This window comes from Pantherophis guttatus, chromosome 10, assembly GCF_059756535.1.
Source record: "Pantherophis guttatus breed Tessera chromosome 10, ASM5975653v1, whole genome shotgun sequence".
In the NCBI taxonomy this organism is placed as follows: Eukaryota; Metazoa; Chordata; class Lepidosauria; order Squamata; family Colubridae; genus Pantherophis; species Pantherophis guttatus.
The window spans coordinates 14,363,549-14,386,274 of NC_142072.1; the positions used below are offsets into that span (position 1 = coordinate 14,363,549).

The 22,726-nt window shown below is 41.0% G+C and overlaps 1 protein-coding gene and 1 long non-coding RNA gene across 3 annotated transcripts; one reads left to right on the forward strand and one right to left on the reverse strand.

Moving 5' to 3' along the window:
- Positions 1–1,529: 1,529 nt before the first annotated feature.
- Positions 1,530–2,523, reverse strand: LOC117663451 (uncharacterized). The gene is made up of 2 exons (XR_004590702.3): positions 2,033–2,523; positions 1,530–1,766 (listed from the first exon to the last, which is right to left on the reverse strand). It is a non-coding gene; the product is annotated as an uncharacterized LOC117663451 (long non-coding RNA).
- Positions 2,273–22,426, forward strand: YTHDF2 (YTH N6-methyladenosine RNA binding protein F2). 2 transcript variants are annotated; one of them, XM_034413632.3, is made up of 5 exons: positions 2,273–2,851; positions 3,272–3,296; positions 5,242–5,321; positions 9,878–11,464; positions 21,485–22,426. In XM_034413632.3, exons 1-5 carry the CDS (start codon positions 2,825–2,827, stop codon positions 21,506–21,508), a joined length of 1,743 nt encoding a protein of 580 aa, XP_034269523.1. In that variant the 5' UTR covers positions 2,273–2,824; the 3' UTR covers positions 21,509–22,426. The 2 variants fall into 2 exon arrangements, with proteins under 2 accessions (XP_034269523.1, XP_087732255.1); XM_087876129.1 differs by lacking the exon at positions 21,485–22,426 and having other exon boundaries at positions 2,289–2,851; positions 9,878–11,476.
- The last annotated feature ends 300 nt before the right edge of the window (positions 22,427–22,726 follow it).

Consider the following 22,726-nt stretch of genomic DNA (forward strand, 5'->3'; position numbering starts at 1 on the left):
CAGCCAGCTTCCAACAAGCAAAGTCAACTGGGGAGGGGAGGGGGGAGCCAGATTTGCTTAAATCACCACACAATTCACTTAACAACTGCAGAGAATCACTTAACAACTGTGGCAAAAAAAGTCATAAAATGGGGCGCAACTCACTTAACAACTGCCTTGCTTAGCAATGGAAATTTTGGGCTCAGTTGTGTTTGTAAGTTGACGACTATCTGTACGCATATTCTCCTTTGGGTCATTAAAATCAGTCCAAAGTCAGTGGAATATAATTAGACTCGCTATTTTTTTTTTTAAAAAAAGGGCCTGGTGGCTCAGCAGACTAATAGCATTGTGATTAACATCAGCTGCCTGCAATTACTGTAAGTTCGAATCTCACCAGGCTCAAGGTTGACTCAGCCTTCCATCCTTTCTAAGGTAGGTAAATTGAGGAGCCAGACTGTGGGGGCAATAAGCTGACTTTGTATAAATATACAAAAGTATGAAGGCTATTGCTTAATGCATTGTAAGCCGCCCTGAGTCTCCGGAGAAGGGCGGCATATAAATCAAATTAAAAAAAAAATGTAGATAGTAAAGAGAACCAGCAAAGTCAGCCTACTTTTGACCACGTCAAAGCGAAATCATTTTCCTCCGTTTCTTTGGAAAGCAGAGATCGCATATACACAAGAAAACCAAAGGGGAACTCCTACCATATGTTGAAATGGTCACTGGCTTGTCCACAGCAGTGTTTGTTCCTGTCTGGGGAATTCTAGGAGTTGAAAGGCCACATGTCTTGAAGTTCCCAAAACAAAAATACTGTTCTACACCATCTGTGTTCCCTTTCTTGTGCGAAGTGAATGTGCCCCTTTCGCACATTTACTTTCTAAAGCTAAAGAAAGTGATGCAGTGTATTGCAGCTTCAGTCTTCGCCATCAAAAGCCAAAAAGCCCCCGCCCCCCCAAAAAAAGGGGGGGGAGGGAAAGGGACAGATTTAGTGGGAGAAGGATTTAGTGTCCGAGATCTTCAACCCATTGTGTTGAAGCTCAATTTGGTCTCTTTTGCTTTAGTACAAAGCATGAATTCTGCCAAATGTGGGTTATTTAACAAAGCATAATTAAAATATGGTTAAGCACAGTATACGGACCTTTACCACCGGTTCGCAACGGGAGTGCGCGTGCACTTGCGTCTCTGCGCAAGTCATCAATTATGACATTCGGGGGTTGGGCGGAGCTTCCCGCCGCTTTTACTACCGGTTCACAAGAACTGGACAGAACTGGGAGCAACCCACCACTGATCTGGTCACAGTCCTTGTGCAGATGAAAAATGGCAGAAATTTGCATACTATCTTTGAGAACCCAGAACTGTTCACTTGTCCAAAACGGGTCCATAATTCTTCTTTAGTTATCAGAGTTAATAAAAAGTGTCTGCTCTAAACTGTAAACTCAGCAGCACATTTCAATGCAAATTAAAGGTCACTAAACAATAATGCCTTTTTTTCTCAACAAAGTTTTGTTTACTAAAAACCATCCATTTGTAGTGACTCAAAACAACTTAGATTATTTAAGTATAAATTTTCAATATAGTGTTCATAGCACAGCACGACATGTAAGCTAACATGGTTTAATAAGTACTCTGTGTCTTATTTGGCTCAATAGGTCCAGGTTTTCACGTACCAGCTTTACACACTCAAAAGGATCACATACCTAAAGCACACAAGAGCCAGTGTGATTTGTAATGAAGGTGTGTCGGATCAGAGAGACCCAGATTCAAGTCTGCCATCAGTCACAAGCACACTGTGAGAAAATAAAAGGAAATAACAATTAAAAGGGACTTTGGAGGCCTTCTAGTCCAACCCTGTTCAAGCAGGAGACCACAGAACATGATATTTTACAAATCACGGTGACTGTATTCCCTTAACATGACAAACCAAACCAAAACAAGCCCATCACGGCTTAGGATATTATACATAACTAATCATCAGCCAACTTTGGCAGATATAGAAAGCTAAATAGGCAAGCTAGTTTCTTCCTGGTTTAATCAGTTTCTTCCTGGTTTATACCTGGATCTGGGGTCACGGGAGAAATCCAAGACTGTAGCCCAGACGGTGAAGTCAGCCAAAGAGGAAGGAGTAAAGCTGCAATTTACACTCCGAGCTTGCCACGAACGTCAAAACTCAACTTCTCGCTCGCACCGTTCCCAACTTCCTTTCTCCAGGGCATTTCCTTGCCTGCCTTTCCAAGCTTCCCCAAAGGGGGCGCTGCCGACACCCTTAGTTTGCAACGACCCCACAGGCGCCATCAGCCATTTTACCCGTCGTGCTTTTCTCCCACCAATGCTGCTCGCGGCTGCCGCCACCGCCTCCTTCTCTTTCCTTCCTCTCCCCACCCCTACACCCCCCCCCCCAATTTTTCCGCCTGGCTTCGCGCCTGCTCCCTTAGAGCGCGCGCGCCTCTCGCCTCGGCTTTCGGCCGCGTGACCGTCGCTTGGTGAGCCGAGCCGAGCCGAGCCGAGCCCCCCCCCCCATTCGCCCCCCTCCCTCCTCGGCTGATCGCGCGCGCGATCTGGCTGGCGGGCGGGCGAGCACCATAGAGCGCGGGCTGTGGGCAGCCGTCGAGCGGCTAGAGCGCCGACGCAGCGCGAGGCGAGCGGGCGGGCGGGCGGAGCCGCGGGGCGGGGCGAGCCAGTCAGAGTCCGCCAGGAAGCCGAGAGCGATCCGCGCGGTGTGTCTGCTGCTCCTCCTTCTCCTCCTTCTCCTTCCCCGGACAAAGCCGCCGCGGTTGCCGCCACCCCCGCCCCTCGCCTCGCCTCGCCGCGCAGCTCGCCTCGGAACCCCGCCGCTGAACGGAGAGCCATGTCGGCCAGCAGCCTCTTGGAGCAGGTAAGCCGCGGAAGGGAGGCCCGGCGGTGAGAGAGAGAAAGAGAGAGAGCGGCGCCCCAGGCGTGAGGGGCGCCACGCTGGGAAAGGCCCCGGCTTCAGGCCTAGGCCGGGGGAAAGGGGGTGGGTGGGCGGCCAAACGGACGGAGAAGGGCTCGCGCCTCCACTTCCCTCGCGTCCCTCCCCTCGGCGAAGGAACCCCCGCCGGGCCCGGCCTTCCTCCTCTCCGTCTCCCGCCGGCAGGTCGGAGCTCGGCCTAGGTTGGGGCTCGGCTTCTTTTCTCCCGTCCCTCCTTTGCCCGGCCGGGCCTGTTCTTTGCCGCCGCATGACTTATGGCTTTTCTCCCTCTTCCCCTTTCTTTCTTTTTCTTGCCTGCCTGCCTGCCTCGCTCTGGCCGCCGCCGCCGCGTCGTCTCCGCTCCAGAGACCGAAGGGACAAGGCACCAAAGGTGAGGAACCCGCAGCCGCGGTGGGGAGTGGGGGGGGGGGAGGCGGTTTCTGAGGGGGCCTCGGAAGGAGGAGGAGGGCGACGACTTCGAGTTTCAGCTTATGGCGGTGTCCCTTGTCTCTGCCATGCGTGGGGCCGGCTCCCTCGCCTCTCTTAAGGGGAGGAAGGAAGCCGGAGTGTGTGTGTGTGGGGGAAAGTTTTAACCCTAAAAAAAGCCCCCCCGGCAAAAGATGTGGGATCGGAGGCTTCCAGCCTCTTGCACTACCCTGCAGAGAAGGTTGCGACTCTGAAAACAGGCCAGGATAAGTGTTTTTTTTTTTTAAAAAAAACGTCTCCTCCGTAAAAGGCAAAGCAGCCCGTGAATAAGGTCCTTTTATCGGGCTGGGTAAAGGGAGAGGATTGTTAGATTACTGTAAAAATAAAAATAAAAAGTTGAGTCAGAATTAAAAAGCCCCGGGTGAAAACAATTCATTATTAAAAAAAAAACAAAAACGGTTCGGTGGCTGGATTCTGGGAGATGAATTTCTTCCCCCCACCCTCTCTCTCTTTCTTCCTCTTTATATATTCTCTCCCAATTCGGCCACCCACCCATTATTGGCAGAAGGGTGGTAAGGAATGGTTTGGTGTGAAAAGCGCCCCACGAAAAGGGGAGGGCCGCTTCCAGGCAGACTTTTTTAAAAGCAACAACTGGCTTTTGATTTAAAAAAAAAAACTCACGTTTTTCTTTTAAAAAAATTATTGCACCTAGGTAGCTGGATCTGCAGCATTCAACCCAAAAAGGGAGGGGGAGGGGAGAGAATGGCCTGATCAGATATCAATAGATAAAAAAAAAGTAAATATGAAAGATAAGATTAGTTAACTTTCCTTCCTTGTTTTAATGAGTAGGCATAGCTTTAAATGTAGCCTTTGAAGGCTGAAGTGAGAGTAGTGCGCATAGTCAGCTGCCTCAAGGGCCCAATTTATGGCTTCCAGAGGCAAAATTAAAACTCCTTGAAAGCCATGCAGGCTTGCTTTCTCTTTTTCTTGAAATGCCTGTGAATGTGACAGTAGATTGTCGGAAAGGGAAGTGCTTGTAAGCTCTATTAGGAATTAAAAAGTTTAAAATCCAAACGAAGGGAACTTGGAGGTCATTCAGTCTGACCCTTTGTCTAGGGCTGCATTTGCAGTAATACTATTCTTGGGGGGGGGAGTGACGAATCTGGTAGCACTTTTTTTTTAACTAACAAATTCTATTAAAAGACATAATTTAGCAACAAAAATAAGTTCCTCTTAGGAATATTGCTCTGTTGTTGGAAAAAAAACCCCAAACCTCTTATTCTTAGGAAGCTTCTGTGCCATAAATAGAAGAATTTTCAGGTCATAGTTAAACTATAATCTGGTTTTTGATAGTATATTATGTTATGCTCATACTTAAGCCATGTCTGACGTGAACATGGTTGATTGATTTTTCTGTCATTTCCACCCAATTAGTGATAATCCTGACTCTTGGTGCAGCAGAAAGGTGTTGACATTGCCTTCTGCATGGCAGCCCACTGTATATTGGATGATAGGTTCTATCCCCCCCAACTGCATATGGTAGTCAGCTAAAGCTTCCCTTCAAGTCTCAGATCCTCATGGGGGGTAGTCGCATTACATGATGGTTTTACTTATGAAATTTATACCCCACCCAATTCCCAGGTTTACTGTAGTTTTTAGTAAAATACATTGGAACTATTTACAAAGACTATATATTTGCAGGACTTAATTTAACCTCCCTACCTACCTCTAATCCCTAATGAAACAGATGGATACTATGAGAAGTGAATGTATTCTCTTATCCTTGAGCACTAATAATTAATCTTAAAACATATTCAGTTTCTGACAAAAGGTTCTTCAATTCCATATGTCTTAAATTATTGAACAGTAATATCAGAATTGAGTAACTTTGTTAAAACCTTTGTTTTTAGTGCAAAATGGATCAGTGCATCAGAAAGACAGCTTAAATGATGATGATATTGAACCTTACTTGAGTCCTCAGGCCAGACCGGTGAGTGCTAGAAAATGTACTTATTTGTTTCATGATGCTCTTTGCTTTTATTCAATCCCTTTTTCTCATGCCATCTAGAATTCAGCTTATTTCTCTGCTTTGATCACTTATACTCAGCTCATTCACTAATTAGCTGTTAATGCTTGCTAGCCGCTTATAGCAGTGTCTTACACTATAAATCTTTTAAGCCTCTTCAGTGGGACTGACTTTAATACATTAAGGAATAATTTTCTACAGAATTGTCTGAATTTCTGAGTAAGTATATTTAAAATAAGCTGACCAACTCTATTCCACGTATGTTTATTTATTTATTAAACTTATATGGTGCCCATCGCTTCTAAAGGCATCTCTAGGCAGCTCATAATTTACCTTGTAATGCAATAAACACTGTTAATTTATAGAAATGAATTGTGGATTATGATTGAAATTAAGTACTTTACCTTAATTAGCTTTTGGATCTTAACCCACTTCTATTGAGACCATACATTGAGTAAGGCCTAACTTTTCACAGAAGTTGAGAGCTGGTAAACTATATGTAGAATGTGTCCTCTTACATGGCTGGTCTTGGCTGATTCCCAAAAGCTAAATAGGGATGAGTCTTGATAGTGTTCAAGTAGAAGAGCTAGGAAATATAACCTGTAAACTAAACTGGGAAGTAGAAAAAATATCCCCCAAAATCATAATGACATTTTTTTCCTGTGTGGTTGCCAAGAAAATTTTATGGAAATACCTTTGTCTTCAGTAGTCAAGACTTAATCAAAATAAATGTCCTTTTTATCTACCTGTCATTGTTCTAAACAGCCTTTTAGCAGCTTAAATGTTGAGAAGCATTTCGATGTATAGTTAGATTCAGTCTTCTAGTTGGTAAGCTCTAAATTCATTTCCTTTGTTTGCTAAAAGTCACAGATATTTTCCTATGTGCAAATTTTTGCAGGGATTTGGGGGGCGGGAAGAATTTCATCATTTGGAAGAGCGTCTTTTGCATGATGCTGGATTCTAGTACCCAGTGACATTGTCACGTGCTAATATTGCACAGCAATAATTGCTCACAGCCAAGAATTGGAGAATTGGATTTGTAGTTTGAATATAGCTGGAAGGCAACAGAATGCTGCTATAAAGTGTTCTTTGGTCTGCACCTAAGCATATACTGTAATATCTTTGTACGGTTTCTGACAGGTCTTGAAAGGAAGGTAAACTACAAAATTGTAGATGAATTTTCAAGTTACACAATCACAAAGGATCAGTATCAACTTTAAACTGAGAAATAGTAGCAATCTTTTGATCTGGGAATTTCACAGAAAACTTAAAGTTTCAGTTTAAGAGGTAACTAGGGCAGGGGTCCCCAACCCCTGGTATGTGGACCGGCACCGATCTGGGGAAAAAAACCTCTTTCAGAACCAGCCCCTGGTACCCAAAAGGTTGGGGGCCATTGAGCTGTGGTGAACTATGATTTATATAGCTGACTATAACTAGTTTCTGTCCACTGCTGATCATTTCTGTTCTAGTTTCTCCAAGTATCAGCTAAGTTGACAACAGGATCTACACTGTGAAAAAAAATATAGTATTGTGAACATACTTAAGGCATCTAATGCGGGTTTTCACTTAATCTTCAATGAATAGGCCTTCTATGAGGAATGGATCCATAAACGTGATATGGAAAGTTACCAAGAAGTGTCAGGGTAGGGAACTAATTGACCTTTTTTTAGAAATTCCCACACAGTGGATTGCTGTAACTTATTAATTCTGGAAGCTGCATAATTTATGATTAGTTATTTCTGAACTCTTCCAAGATCCAGTAAATTGTAGTACATTGTCATTTCTGTTTCAGGGCACAAATATTTTCATTGCCCAGTTTCTTGGCTATTTGTCAATTATAAAAATGTGCACATGAGTTGAACTTGCAATTGTTCTCTTGTAATTATATCCTTGTTGATGGGAATGACTTCCCTCCTTCCAAATATCTAAAAAACAAGAACAGACCTGTAAATACAAACCTGCCCAAGTTTAAGTTTACATAGAATAAGCTCTATTTAAAGGATAGGTCCTAAGGTAGCTTGACTTAGTCATTGTATGTACACACATACAAAACACACACACACACACACACACGGAACTAGATACATGTACATGTTGACTAACCATTAATTTGTAAGTTATTTTGTTGCTGTTTCATCATAGTTTGTTCCTAGCAGTGACAGCAGAGCACTATCTCTGCAAGTTGTTGTTATTAGGAAAGGATGCAACCTTATTAACCTTTTAATTTCCTGTTGTAAATTGGAATATCGGTTAAGTAATAGGCAAGAATATTCTGCAATGCTAATCTAATTTTGATAAAATACTCATGCATTTGAGCTTTGTCATTCAATCATCAGAAAGCTTTATGAGACACTGAGTCATTCTAAGAAGTCCTTTAAATGGTGAGCAGGGGGATGTTGTAGACATGTTGCTTATCATACACTTGCTGCAACAGGATATATCCTTAATCTGTGCAGCTAATGACAAAATCCATTTCCAAGAAATTTCAATGAATATTTAGAACATTTTTTGTGTGAGTACAGTACCATACTCAGTCTCACCCCTCTGTTTAATCACACCTTTAAAAATCTGATAGACTTGTTTAATCTCTTTATGTTATTAAAGCAATTGGACCTTTAGGAAATTATTTTGTTTTTAAAGTGCACTTCAGATGCAGAGTTATTTGTAAATGTTAACAAATTAAAACCTTAGCCTAACATTAAACATGAGTTATGTTCAGCCATCTGATGTTTGGGGTTCAATTAATGGTCATGTAGCAAATATAATTATGGAATTATATTTCTCTGTTGCTGTTATCATTGTTAAATATTCGGTTGAATGAAGGTGGGTCAAATCTCAGCGTTGTTACTCCTAGGCATATTTTAGAGCAATTGTTAGGCAGTTGCTGATTAGCGTACAATAGTGGCCAAAATTGTGGAAACCTTTTGGGAAAAGTGTATTTTTGAGACTTGATGGCTAATAACACCACTTGTCTTTTGGAGTTTCAAGATAATCATATTCCACTGCTGGAATGGCCTGGGAATAGCCCAGACCGTAACCCAATTGAAAATCTATGGAGCCAGCTAAAGAAACTTGTTAGTCAGAAGCCACCCAGCAATAAAACCCAGTTAATAGAAGCCATCATTCAATCTTGGTTTCACATGATAACAGCTGCAGAACTAAAAGGCTTGGTTCACTCCATGGGAAGACATTGTAAGGCCGTAATTCATGCTAAAGGTTACCCAACTAAATATTAACTGATCTGATACTTTTTCGTTTTTTCTATAGTGATAATTTTTGTATATCTTTTTTTTTTATTTGTTTCACTTTTCTCCTTTATAGTGTAACTGCTATTCCAATAGCAAATCCTTCCTAAAAGTTATTGCATTACATTCTTGATTAAATTATCTTTCCATTGATATATAATTTTATGGTACTACTTCCCCAAAAAGTGGTGGTGTTAGCTAGTTTTAGAAAATACACTTTTCCCAAAAGGTTTCCACAATTTTGGCCACTACTGTAGACTTTGTTAAATTAGATCGAAATGTTCCCTTAAAGGAGAGTATAATTCCTTTAAGCATCTCAAGATGAAGAAATCAATATGATCCTAATTCTACATTCGTTTGGTTTGTTTCTAGTGCTTAAGTCTTATATTTATTTACAATATAATGCTATTTATACCTACACTTGAATACTGTAAACAGAAGATTTCCTTATACTGTTATCTGAAGCTGTTGATACTGAAGACTTGCCACTGATTTTTTATTTTATTTTTTTTGTATTTTGAATTCTGAGCTAACATGAGAAATTTAAAGGTTTTAGTAGTTGAATTGCAGAATGAAATGATAGCTTCCTATAGTTAGTGAGTGTCTTCCCTTTGGTGCCAATTAATTCCATTCAAAACACACACGAGATATTTTCAATGGTTTGGTTGAGAAGGTATAAAATTTTATTGCTAAGAAATTTGGTATTGAAATATGATAGGTGAACAATTCTTTCTATATGTTCTTTTGGTGTGCTCATTGGTTTGTAAAGCATAGTCCAAGATTTCATTTAGGTGATGTTTTAATTTACATTACTATTGTTATTTTAAGGAAATGTGTGGAATTCCTTTCTCTATAAACCATTTAAATAAACTATTTAAATTATTTTGGTCCACTTGCAAATAATTTAAATTTCAATAGCTGTTTTTTGAAAAGGAAGCAAGCTAGCATTACTTGTAATTGATCTTTCTATGTGTTTCATCCTCCACCTATATTTCAGTAAAGTGCTACATAGATTAAAAAGTACAACCCCCAAACACATTAGATGGTGTTTTGTAGCAAGAGTGAATTTCTTTTTGAGGTTTGGATAAGATATAGGATGGCTTCATTTTCTCTGATGCTCTGAAATCAGTATCTTGCTTTTCCGCATTATAAAGAATAATTTCAGCTTGAAAGGATAACGTGGAAAGAATGATCTACACATGGATTTGATCTAGTTTTCATGCTATTATATGTATTGTTCAGTCTAACTCTTTAGTTCTTGTTTTTTTCTTCCAGAACAACGCATATACTGCAATGTCAGACTCCTACATGCCGAATTACTACAGCCCATCCATTGGATTTTCCTACTCCTTGGGTGAAGCTGCTTGGTCTACTGGGGGTGATCCACCTATGCCCTATTTGACTTCTTATGGACAGCTAAGCAATGGAGAGCCTCATTTTCTCCCAGATGCCATGTTTGGACAGCCAGGGGCCCTTGGCAGCACACCATTTCTGGGACAGCATGGCTTTAACTTTTTTCCAAGTGGAATTGACTTCTCTGCTTGGGGTAATAACAGTTCTCAGGGGCAATCAACTCAAAGTTCAGGATACAGTAGCAACTATGCTTATGCACCAAGTTCATTGGGTGGAGCTATGATCGATGGACAGTCAGCATTTGCTAATGACACCTTGAATAAGGCACCTGGCATGAACACCATAGACCAAGGAATGGCAGCCTTGAAACTAGGCAGCACTGATGTAGCAAGCAATGTCCCAAAAGTTGTTGGCTCTGCCGTTGGCAGTGGGTCTATTGCCAGTAATATTGGAACTTCTAATAGCTTGCCCCCAGCTACTATTGCTCCTCCCAAACCAACATCCTGGGCTGATATTGCAAGCAAACCTGCAAAACAACAGCCCAAGCTGAAGACCAAGAATGGGATTGCAGGCTCAAGTCTTCCACCGCCCCCCATTAAACACAATATGGACATTGGAACTTGGGATAATAAAGGACCAGTGGCAAAGAACCCTTCCCAGGTTTTAGTTCAGAATATTGGTCAGCCACCAACCCAAATATCTCCCCAACCAATGGGTCAACAGATGAATAATAGTCCACCAGCAATGCAGCCTTCAGCAGGACAACAGCCACAACCTCTGCCACCTGCACCACCTCAGCCAACTCAGTTGCCAGTTCAGCAGCAGGCAGCTCAGCCTGCCCGTTGGGTCGCACCTCGTAACCGTGGAAATGGATTTGGCCAAAATGGAGTTGATGGCAATGCAGTAGGACAGTCTCAAACCACCTCTGGGTCTGCACCTTTGGAGCCCCACCCTGTCTTGGAGAAGTTGAGATCTATCAACAACTATAACCCAAAGGATTTTGACTGGAACCCAAAACATGGGAGGGTCTTCATTATCAAGAGTTATTCTGAAGACGATATCCATCGTTCCATTAAATATAACATCTGGTGCAGTACAGAGCATGGTAATAAGAGACTGGATGCTGCTTATCGTTCCATGAATGGAAAAGGTCCCGTTTACTTACTGTTCAGTGTCAACGGCAGTGGTCATTTCTGTGGAGTGGCAGAAATGAAATCTGCTGTGGACTACAATACGTGCGCTGGCGTGTGGTCCCAGGACAAATGGAAGGGGCGATTTGATGTCAGGTGGATTTTTGTGAAGGACGTTCCCAACAGCCAACTGCGGCACATTCGCCTAGAGAACAATGAGAATAAACCAGTGACCAACTCCAGGGACACTCAGGAGGTGCCTCTGGAAAAGGCCAAACAGGTGCTGAAAATCATTGCTACCTACAAGCACACCACTTCCATCTTTGATGACTTCTCACACTATGAGAAACGCCAGGAAGAGGAGGAAAATGTGAAAAAGGTAACTGGTTGAGCAGCCAGGGAAGAGAAATAAAGGGGAGGCTGGATGTTACTGTATAAGATCGAGTAAGATCAATACCCAAGTAGATTTGCAGAGGTTATCATTAAGTATATAACTTGTGGCAATGGTATTTAAACTAGAATCTGCTCTAGCCAAATTGTGGTTAGTGTACAAAATTTGTGTAGTATAGAAGAGCATGACATTTAAGCATGTAGTGGCAGCGAGTAGACTTTTTCCCATTCCCCAGGAGATGCTCTGGATAATAGTGCTTATGGTTTTGTTTGTGAACTGAATTAAGTAAACTGAATTATGGGTGGAAATGCTTTTCAATCAATATCTTTGGCATGATTCCTCTTATTTATGGTGACACGGTTTTTTAACTCAAGGAATAAGATCAGCTTTGTATTCTGCAGTTTTGTTTTGTTTTTCCTTGAGGCGCTAACTGATGAGGAATTGGTAATCAGTATACCACCGAAGTACCTTAAAAACTGCTAAATGTATATTCTAATTCAGTGGTTCTCATCCCTGGGGGGCTGCAGTGTTGTCACAAGGGGTAGGGCACAAAGGCTTGAAGAAATATTAGGATTTAAATTTTGAGTTAAGTCTTGGTCTGTGGCCACAAAAGGTATTTAAAGGGTGTCCGTGGTGAAGAAAAGGTTGAGAACCACTGCTCTAGTTATTAGTGGCCCTCCTAACTTACTTAAAAAGGGTGTTTTTTCTTTTTTAAAAACAAAATATGTCCTTTAACACGAGACTGTTGTACAATAAAACCTTGTATCTTGATCATTTGGAATGAGCTGTGTAGTTCTTAGTATCTAAGCCATTGACTTAGATACTGATTTATCTAGTATGACAGTATGTTTTGAAAAATCATAGGTATGCTCCTTTTTTGCTGCTCTTGATATTTATGCTGAAATATATGTTTTCTTACATGGTTAGGATTTACGCTGTCGCATCGTAGTTACAGGGTGGCTGCGGGAAAGATTAATGTAGATAATCATTGTCTCTAAATGAAAAATTATAATTTGTAGGACTCAGAAATGTGAAAACCTACAGGTATAGTATTTTTAGGCTAACCATGTCAACAAAGCATCTGGGGAAAAAAAGCAAAATTAATGTTAAAATTCATCATAGAGATTCAAAGTAGTAAAGAAAATACAGTCATGAAAAATAGTAGGCCAGCAGAAATATATTACTTGGATGTATTTGATTACCTTTATTTTTAATAGGCAGCGAGTTTTTTATAGTAGTGAAGGCCTGACCTATGTACCTTTCGCCGTGCCCTTAAGACTCTTTTGTTCCAACAGGCTAGGCTGGCTTAGAAAATGAATTTTAATTGGGTGTTTGTAGTTTTTAATATAAGGGCCAAATTTTTAATATATTTTAAACTGTTTTTAAATTTTGTGGGTATATGTTGTTTTAATATGGCTGTTCACTGCCCTGAGTCCTTCGGGAGAAGGGCGGTTTAAAAATTAATTAATTAAATAAATAAATAAATAATAAGGCACCAGGTGAGCAACCAGGCAGGAGACAGTGAATTCTAGTCCTACCTTAGGCACTAAGCCAGACAGGTGATCTTGAGCCAGTCTCCCGTTCTTAGCCCTAAGAAGGAGACATTGGCAAACCACTTCAAAAATCTTGCCAAGAGAATTGCAGGGACCTGTCTGGGAGTCAACACTAATGTAAAGGCAGTTCCCTCCCCCCCCCCCAAAGTATTTTTTAATCTTAAAAGTATTTGATTAAATGATTTGATATTTAAAGGTTAAAACTGAAAAGGTCCAGGAGCTGCTCTTTCTAATTGGAATTGAGAATCCTTAAAAACAAAGTGTTTGTATCCTATGGCTTTTTCTAAACAATGTGACTAAGCCAACATAGCTGCTTCAGCACTCCCTTGTAGAATGAATTGTTTCTCACGGTACCTTAAAATGACAGGATTTGTATTCAATCTTCAGCATGCCAGTTTTGGATGGCACATACCCATAAAAATCCAAGCCTAGTAGGAGTTGGCTTTCAGATTTGCTGGACAGAAGCTTTTATTAATGTCTCCGTTCTGTAGCAATGTTTATCAAGAACCAGTTTCTGCATCATACAATTCTTCTATCTTAGGGAAAGTCTTCATGCTATTTCTATATTCATGCTTATAAGATGCTGTTTCTAAGACTTCAATAAGACTGATTGTTCTCACCGTTTGCAGAATAATGTTAAGAGAGGATATATTTGAAGCTTCAGTTTTTCAATTCAATTACTAGTACATCTTTTTTTTTAAAGGGTTACACTGTATTATTGATTTGATAATTACTTATTACTGTGTAACTCTTCCTGTATAAATTGTAACATTGTGATACTGCAGAAACTGTATTTCCAATTTTCTCTGGATGTATAACAATATCCTGAAACTGTAGCATCTTATTGATAAGATGTTAGAGCCCAGAACTGCAGCCTTAAAATGAAAACACCGATTGAATAATTTTATTCCAGTATATGCTACATATTCTCCAACTTCTAATTAAAGTAATTTTTCTATTTGCATTACAGTATTATAAACACTTCTGTATAAAATATTTTATGTTGCTTAATAGCAAAAATAAATTGTCTAATCTAATGTATACCAGCACTTCTGCTAGTGTTAGGATGGCTACTAATTTATTCCCAACTCATCAATTATAGATGGAATATCTTATGTAGGGCTGTAATGCCTATATTTTCCTAATATTCAGAACTGCATCAACAAAGCACATGTGTGAGCTTTAAGAATTTGCCTGATGATTGCAGTCTGCTTTTCATTTGCCTTTCTGGACAAACACACTTAGGTAATGCAAATCAGATTAACTGAAGTCAACAATAATTGCCAGGCTAAGAATGAAGAACAGGAAGCCTTTATCCTTTCCTTTTGGAGTAGTTTAATATGGTTGACATGAAAAGAATGTTCATCAGCTTTTTCATGATATTTTAATTTCATTTTTTAATAGAAACTTGTACTTATTCACTAGGGCTAAGATTTTTAACAGCCTATATAGTAACAGCTTTTACTACATAGATTGAAGTAATTGGATACAGGTAATCCTCGATTTACGGCCACAATTGAGTCCAAAATTCTGATGCTAAGTGAGACGTTAATTGAGTTTTGCCCCATTTTATGACCTTTCTTGCCCCATTTGTTAAGTGAATCACTGCAGTTGTTAAATGAGTAACACAGTTGTTAAATGAATCAGGCCTCCGCGTTTACTTTGTTCATCAGAAGTTTGCAAAAGGTGGTCACATGACCCTGTGACACTGCAGCTATCATAAATATGAATCAATTGCCAAGCATCTGAATTTGATCACATGGAATTTGATCATAGGACATGGAATGCTGCAATGATCGTAAATATGGAAAACGATCATAAGTCTTTTTTTTTTTAGTGCCATGTAACTCCAAACAGTCACTAACCAAACTGCCGTAAGGACTACCAGTAAGGAGGAGAGCCATGAGGCAAAATGCCTTTGAGCTTTCAACTTGTAGCTGTTCTTTGACTGAAATAAGCTTGTTTGTTTTGGGATGTACTTGTAGGCATCTAAGGGTACATAGAAAAGTCATGTGATTGGAACAATATATAAATGTTCTTAACAAGAAAAAAAATATTTCTGTGTGCTCACCTGGAAGCCTCTGTGTGTTTCTAGATATCATTCTGCCTAGACTGTCTAATGGGCAAAAAACTAGAGCATAGCAATGGCACTTAGACTTATATACCACTTCACGGTGCTTTACAGCCCTCTAAGCGGTTTACAGAGTCAGCCTTTTGCCCCCAACAATCTGGGTCCTCATTTTATCCACCTCGGAAGGATGGAAGGATAAGTCAACCTTGAATAGAAAACAAATAAATAGGTATGGTGCAGAAAACTTAAATTTTTAATTCAAGTTGTATGACACCAGACTCAATGTTGGGGGGGGACACACGACGCTCACAACAATCAAATTACAATCAAAACATAAAAAATAATACTAAAAGATGACAAGTGTAACAGACCAGATACAATAAAATGAAGGGTTTAATTCTCTCTCACCAAAAGCCTGGGAGAACGTCTAAATTATCTTTGAATTGTGTTCATACAGACATTGGAAAAGCGGAAGGCACTTTTCTTTGGTACAAGTGGGTAGATATTCCCTTATTTTCCACAGACACTCTACCTACCTTAGATGATATTGCAGGCTTATAGTACATCTGAAATTGGGTGTTTTGGAGAAAACATGAAGGCCTGTCTTGTGGAAACAGAAGCAGTTTCATCAGATACGGTAATTTACAGTCAGTTGGTTTACAGTATTTCCCTGCTTAGCTTTAGTTTGTTCCATTCTGGGATTTATGACAAAATGAGTGCATAATCAGAAGTGGAGAGAGAGAATGTAGATATGAATCTGTAAACCTAAAAAGTTTTCATGCCCCAATCTTAGATGTACTTTATATGTAGATTAAGTTTTTGCAAATAACAGAACAATGCTATAATGCAGGGATCCCCAACCCTGCTGTGGACTAGTACTGGTCCAGTACTGGTCTGTGACCTGTTAGGAACTGGGCTGCACAAACAGGCGAGCAAGCAAGCAAACTTTCATCTGCGCATGCATAGGATCTAGATCGGGTGTCAAACTCAAGGCCAGTGGGGTACTTAGATCTCGCCTGCGGGGCCGCCCTGGAAACAGCGAAGGACTGGCCCGCGATGCTTGTGCCAGTGAAAACGGAGCTCAGGAGCCTGTTTATGCTGGCAGAGGGCTCTGGCCTCCATAGGCGCCCCCGGCACGAGTGATGTCAAGGTGGCCACGCCCCCCTTGAGGTCAAACACAACCCTGATGCGGCCTTCAATGAAATTGAGTTGGACACCCCTGATCTAGATTGCACACGAAACCACCCCTTTCCCCAGGAAGACAGTTTTTCTTCCGAAACCGATCCATGGTGCCAGAAAGGTTGGGAACCACTGCTGTACTGTACTGTGACTTGCAACACATTTAAATTATATAATTGAATTTGTACAATAGCTATCAAGAACAGTCTTCTCCTGATAACGTAATATTTCATCGAGTTGTTGCACTTATGCTTTTGTATCAAAACAAGGTTGAATAAAATAAGGGGGGACATTTTGTATTAAATACAAGACTTCCTCTCAAATTTCACGTTAGTGTATAAAAATCGATTGTTGGGGTAATGTCTCATCTGATTATTGACCTTTCTTGCCATAAGCTGTATGCTGACTCATTTCATATGTAAGTCAAAATTCTGGTTATTATAAAAGTTGGAAAGCCGTGTGCTTTCTTTCACAATGCTGCATAAAGTTATGTCACTAGCGTTGTATTTTATGGCATTTTACTTTTCCTCTGTGTGTTTTCCAGTAATCTTGCATTAAGTGGTGACTGGTAAATATTTCTCAGAAGCAAGAGCTTATCCCCAGGTGACCAGAACTGCAATACATGAACTAGGAGTATTGTTGAATTCTTTTCAGAATGCAAAAACTTAAATTGGAATAAAACATTGTAATATAAGTAGATTATGTAAAAAAAAATGTTATGGCCATCACCCTCTCTACTAGTTAGACAAAAGTATGGAATAAGATTAAACCCTATTTTGCACTGGTCGAAGTGCCCACTTTCAGTGATCCTCAAGGATCAGAATAGAATAGAATAGATATAGAGCAACTTTTAACCCTGAAGGAATCTTGCAATAATTTTCAAGTCTCAGAGAATCCCTGCATAAAAATTGAAATGTGTTTTACAACAGCAGCACCGTGGCAGGCAGGCAGTTGTATCATGGTTTGTAGTATTGTGCAGTGCACAAAATTTAGAATACTTTGATTTGATTTGGTTTGATTTTAATCACAATCTCTCACAAAATCCCAGTTGAGAAAGGCTGGATTAGAACAAGGAAGCATTGCAAGCATTACTCCAAGTTGTCCTTTTTTTAAAGAAAAACAGAAAATAGTACTTTACTGTGAGGATTAATTTTATATGTATGGCTTTTCCTTCACACTTTTCAGTACAGTATGGCTTACCTGGAATAAATTGATGTTTAAAACTGTAATACATAAAACTCCAAACAATATTAATAAGACATGGAAAAGCAGATAATGCCTTGTGAAATAAATGCTTCATCACATAATAAGAAACAAGACATAGTTAGAGCATCGATAGCAATTTATTTAACTGCATTCAAAGAATCCTGCTTCAACAAGTAAAGTGCTTATCTATTTTTGTAAATTGGATTTTATTTCCTCCCTCAGCCATTCCTATGAACTCTGGCAGACTTAAGACCCTTGCACTAAACGTCATTTTAGTATTCCTTTATTAATTTATCTGTTGCGTCATTTCAGACTTTAAACTTGCTGGTTGGAATTTCTAGTTTTATTGGTTTATAAGCTGCATTGGAACCTTTCTGATTGAAGTACAGGATATAAATACTCTAAATAAAGTCGTCCCTGTTTAAAAGATACCTAGGGCAATTTATGAAATAATGAAAGGCAATCCCTATTCGTAGGCTTTTAGTCAAAAAGGATGTACAGTACCAAAGAGGGATAATGGGGGAATGGGGACAGAAAAGGGGAAAACATCTAGGAGAGAGTTGGCTTGACCCTAAGAAAGGTAGATCAGGATCTAAACCAGATCTAGCCTTGGCAACTTTAAGACCCGTGGACTTCAACTTCCCTATGCTAGCTGGAGAATTCTGGGAGTTGAAGTCCACAGATCTTAAAGTTGCCAAGGTTGGACGTCCCTAGTCTAAACAGATCTTAAAACCCTATTTTGATAAGGGAGAGGCAAGAACATATTATATTTGAGACATTCAGAAGTTCTACCGTGTTTCAAAGAAAATAAGACCCGGGGCTTATTTTCTTTTGACCCCTGAAATATGGCCTTATTATCGGGGGTCTTATCCCTAAACCTCGGTCGCGGAGTAACGACCAGCTGCTTTGCCAGTGTTGCTCAGCCCATTGCCTCCAGCAATCGTGGCAGCTTTTTCGTTACTTCCCGTGCAAACAGCATGAGGTGGTGAGGCGTGGGAGGGGGCGAAGAGGGGGAACATGCCCCACACGCACCTGCCATCCATGCGGAACGGCTTCACGGAGGTCGCTCCCGCAAATCCTAGCTCACACACCCCTTCTCTTCGTGGCGGCCACAAAAAAACTCTTGCCAGCCCTAGCTCTGTTGATCTGGGACTGGGGGGGGGGTACTGGCACCGGAGCTCCGAGCAGTGGTCGGTGCGGGCTGTCTGCAGAGCCATGAAGTGGGATCGGCGTGGCTGGTTCTTGCCCGCAGCATTGCTGGCGAGGATCGGGTCAGAACCGTTGCCACCCAAGATCAACAGGTCAGATTTGGTGAGACAGACACACCGCTGCCACTCGGGAGAAGAAGAGAGAGAGGAGGCGCTGTGAGAGAACCCATTTCTGACGTTCTTTTCCTCCTGGGTGGTGACTGCATTCAGCTCCCAGAATCTGGCTTGCCGATCTCGGCCAGCGAGGGGGGGTGGCAGGTGGGGAGGGGTGGGGCAGCGGAGAAGCAAGACTCATGGAGTGAGACGGGGCATGGCAGGAGCTGGAAGTCAGGTAAAACACAGCAGAGAAGACGCAACTTTGTATCTCTTGGGTTTAGTTCACAGGGCCCGGACATCTCCAGTATTTTATGCTAAAATACTTTCTCTGAAACTGTCAACCAAGCAGATCAGTAGATAAGCTTTGTCAACAGGTGATACTATGTTCAATGAAACTTCTATACATTGAATCTTATCTTTGTCCTTTCAGCTGTATGTAAGAAGAGTATTTGCATTGCTTTCATCCCAGCCTTGATACCAGTGTGTGATAACCAACTGACATGGTGTTCTGAATAAATTAGAAGGGATTGGTCATGCTTGAATAGCTACTAGATTTGCTTGTATTTGTTAGCAAGTGTCACTAGCCTTGATCTTTTAGACTGCATTTACATGGCTTCCTCTCTCAGACATAAGTCAACAGAAGCTGATCTTGCTGTCTTTCGTTATTTGCCACAGTATACGCAAGAATGGAACAGAAGTATCTGATGCAGTAGATTGTATAGATCAGGGGCGTCAAACACAAGGCCCGGGGGCCGGATCCGGCCCATGATGTAGTTGGATCTGGCCCATGGGCCATCCTGAAAAATGCAGGGGCCAGCCCACGTCGCTTTGGCCCGGTCTACCCAATGCAAAGAGGATACATGCCAGCAGTTTGGGGAGTGGCGTCAAGCTGGTCACGCCCACCCAATTGCCAACCCCCCTGAGGTCAACCACAGCCCTGATGCGGCCCTCAATAAAATTGAGTTTGACACCCCTAGTATTGATTTAAGGCCTTTTTCAGAGTTAACATCGCCAAATAATATGATTATAGTTGCTGCCTTTGTACTGTACTAGAAAGTTTTCTGTTCCATCACTTCTCAAACAAATTATTCTTCCCCGTACCATTCTGTGGCAGAGGCTAAAATTTGTTTTGTCCAAGGCTGCCTACAGAATCTCAAGAGTTATGAAGTTAAAATTTCTAGAGAGAAATTTGCATAAGATGCCAATATACCGTATTTTTCGTGTATGTGATGCACTGCCCCCCCCAAAAGTGGGTTGAAATGTCTGTGCGTCTTATACACTGAATGTTGCCGAAGCCCCGCCCACTCGCCGGCCCCATCCTTTGGACTCTGCTTCCCAGCAATTTACCTCCTTGCAGCAAACAGCCTAGTCAGCTTCAGCACAGCCTAATTTAGCACAAGCAGCTGATTGGCGATTGGATTGGATTCCCGGAATACCGCCTATCAGCTGTTCCAGGCTGCAGGGATCGCCACCACCTGTCGCAACCTTCGTGCGCCCCATTTTCGGCCTCTGTGCGACCCGTTTTTGGCCCGTTCCAGATGGGGCTAGGTGGTGGTGGCAGCAATCCCCACTGCCTGTAACGGGTCAAAAATGGGATGCCCGAGACCAAAATTGGGTGCGTGGAGGCCGAAAACGGGATGTGTGGTGATAGGCGATTCCCACATCCTGGAACAGCTGATAAGTGGTATTCCAGGAGGCCGATCCAACCGCCAGTCAGCTGCTTGTGCTAAATCAGGCTGTGCTGAAGCTGACCAGGCTGTTTGCTATTTGCTGCAAGGAGGTAAATTGCTGGGAGGCAGGGGCAAATTTTTTCCCCCTTGTTTTCCTCCCCAAAAGCTAGGTGCGTCTTATACTTTGGAGCATCTTATAGTCTGAAAAATATGGTAATTTGGTAAGAAAAGGAAATTTCAGAGGAACCAGATAAATTTACAGGCTGCTTTTAGAGCAACAGTTTCTTCCCCTGAAATAACTTCTTTTAGGGGGAATCTTACCAGTGTGATGATTTGAACAAAAGTATCTTCCCCAAAGATGAAAAAGTTATCACTTGCCTATGTATATTATAACTTGGAATGTAGATAGTGAGTAATACAACAGACGTTTATTTATCTTTTCCACATTATAAAATGGCATTTGTAATTGTGAACAAAATCATGGGGCAATGTACTAGTTTGTACAGCAGTTTTTACTCTTATGACTGTGCAAAGATTAGTGTATGGTTTAGGTATGCAAAACACATTAATTTGCGTGAGATTTCAAAGAATTGGAATATGCTGGGAGAAGGTATAAATGAAAGGCTTTTTTTAGTAACCCAGAGATGCTATTTTCAAGAGGCAATTGGACTTCCTGGTTTTTCTTTGAAGACATTTCACTTCTCCTCTTCAGCTCTGAAGAAGCTTCTTGGATGAGAAGCGAAACGTCTTCAAAGAAAAGCCAGAAAGTCCAATTGCCTCTTGAAAAAAGCTCCTTTGGGACAATTATGACCTGTATGACTGAGAATCTCCGTAGACCTTTTCAGTAACACACTTTGTTTCAGAGGCTGTATGTTTTAGGTGTGAACATTGGCAAAAAGCAGGTATTTTACTAGCATGGCAGGTTAAGAATATGGAAAGTTGTCTCTTAAATCTTGTGGCATTGTAATCCATTTCAATACTGCTTTCCACTAAAAATCTGTTTTCTTCTGTTCTCTTTCCTATAGGAACGTCAAGGCCGTGTCAAATAAACCGCTGGGCCCTTTCACAGAGACTGCAACAGAGATGGTGCATCTCGGATATCTTTCAAAAGGAAGAAAGACTACACCAGAAAGAATTAGGACTTATTTCATTGACTCCATACAAACTCTTATAAACGTACAGTTTGAAAAAAAAAATATACTGAAATTTCACAAGAGACATAGGAAAACAAAAACAAAAAACCCCTTCTAGGTAGAGTAGAAGTGAAAACTGTCCCCCTTTCTTTTGGCTTTGGTTGTAATTTCAGACCATACGCTTTGGGGTTTTTGTTTCTTTTTTGTTTGTCTTTTTACTATGTTATCGGATTTTAAAATCCGCAAGTGGCATATGCCCTATTTTCTCCTCTAATTTTTAAATCTGCCGCTTACCTGGTTTCCTGGCCTTCTGAACCCCTCTTCCTCCTGATTTTTTTTTTGATATTTGCACTTGGAACACCGAGTTGTGACTTTCTTTTGGACATCCACCATGGAAAGTGGAATGAGTAACGTTTTTGGGTTTTTTTTCCATGGACTGGAACAGGAATTTTATGAAGAATTCTGAGGTTTTTTTTTTTTTAATGCCTAGAAGATTTGAATGGGATTTGTCTACGAGGTCATGTCTGAGGGGGTGGTTCATTTTTTTCTCTCTCTCTCTCAAAAGCGAAATACGAAGAGTCCTAAGAAATGTTCTGTTCTTGTGCATTATATGGATTACAGATTAAGTCTGGCTTGATTTGATTTGAAGGCTGAGAACAGTGGTAAAAACTTGTTTGTTTACAGGAAAATTAATTTTGGAAGAAAAAAAAATATTGTAAACTGTGTAGTGAATGTTTCTTCAGTTTTCTTGTTAAGCCAATGAGGAATGGGTGATGCCTTTATTTCACCATTAATCACTTCTCAATAATAAACGTGAGATCCTGTTGAGCATCAGTTCTTGGCCTTAGTATTTAGTGGGTAGGTGAGTGTTTAGTGCTCCTACATAGCATGATGAAGGAAAAGGTGCAGCCATAATCAGCCTGTGTAGTAGTGATTTCAATCTGCTGACAGCTCCGGAAGTTACTGCTTCACTATTGTCTTCTACTTGATGTTAACAAGTGACATGAATGAGCTATTTCCATATTTATAGGCCAGTATTTTTAACTCTTGGCCTACTTTATACTGTGGTAGAGGTCTCTTGTTGGTGCTGTAGCGAAAGCCCACTTACACGACTAACTATTGAGGGGTTCCTGG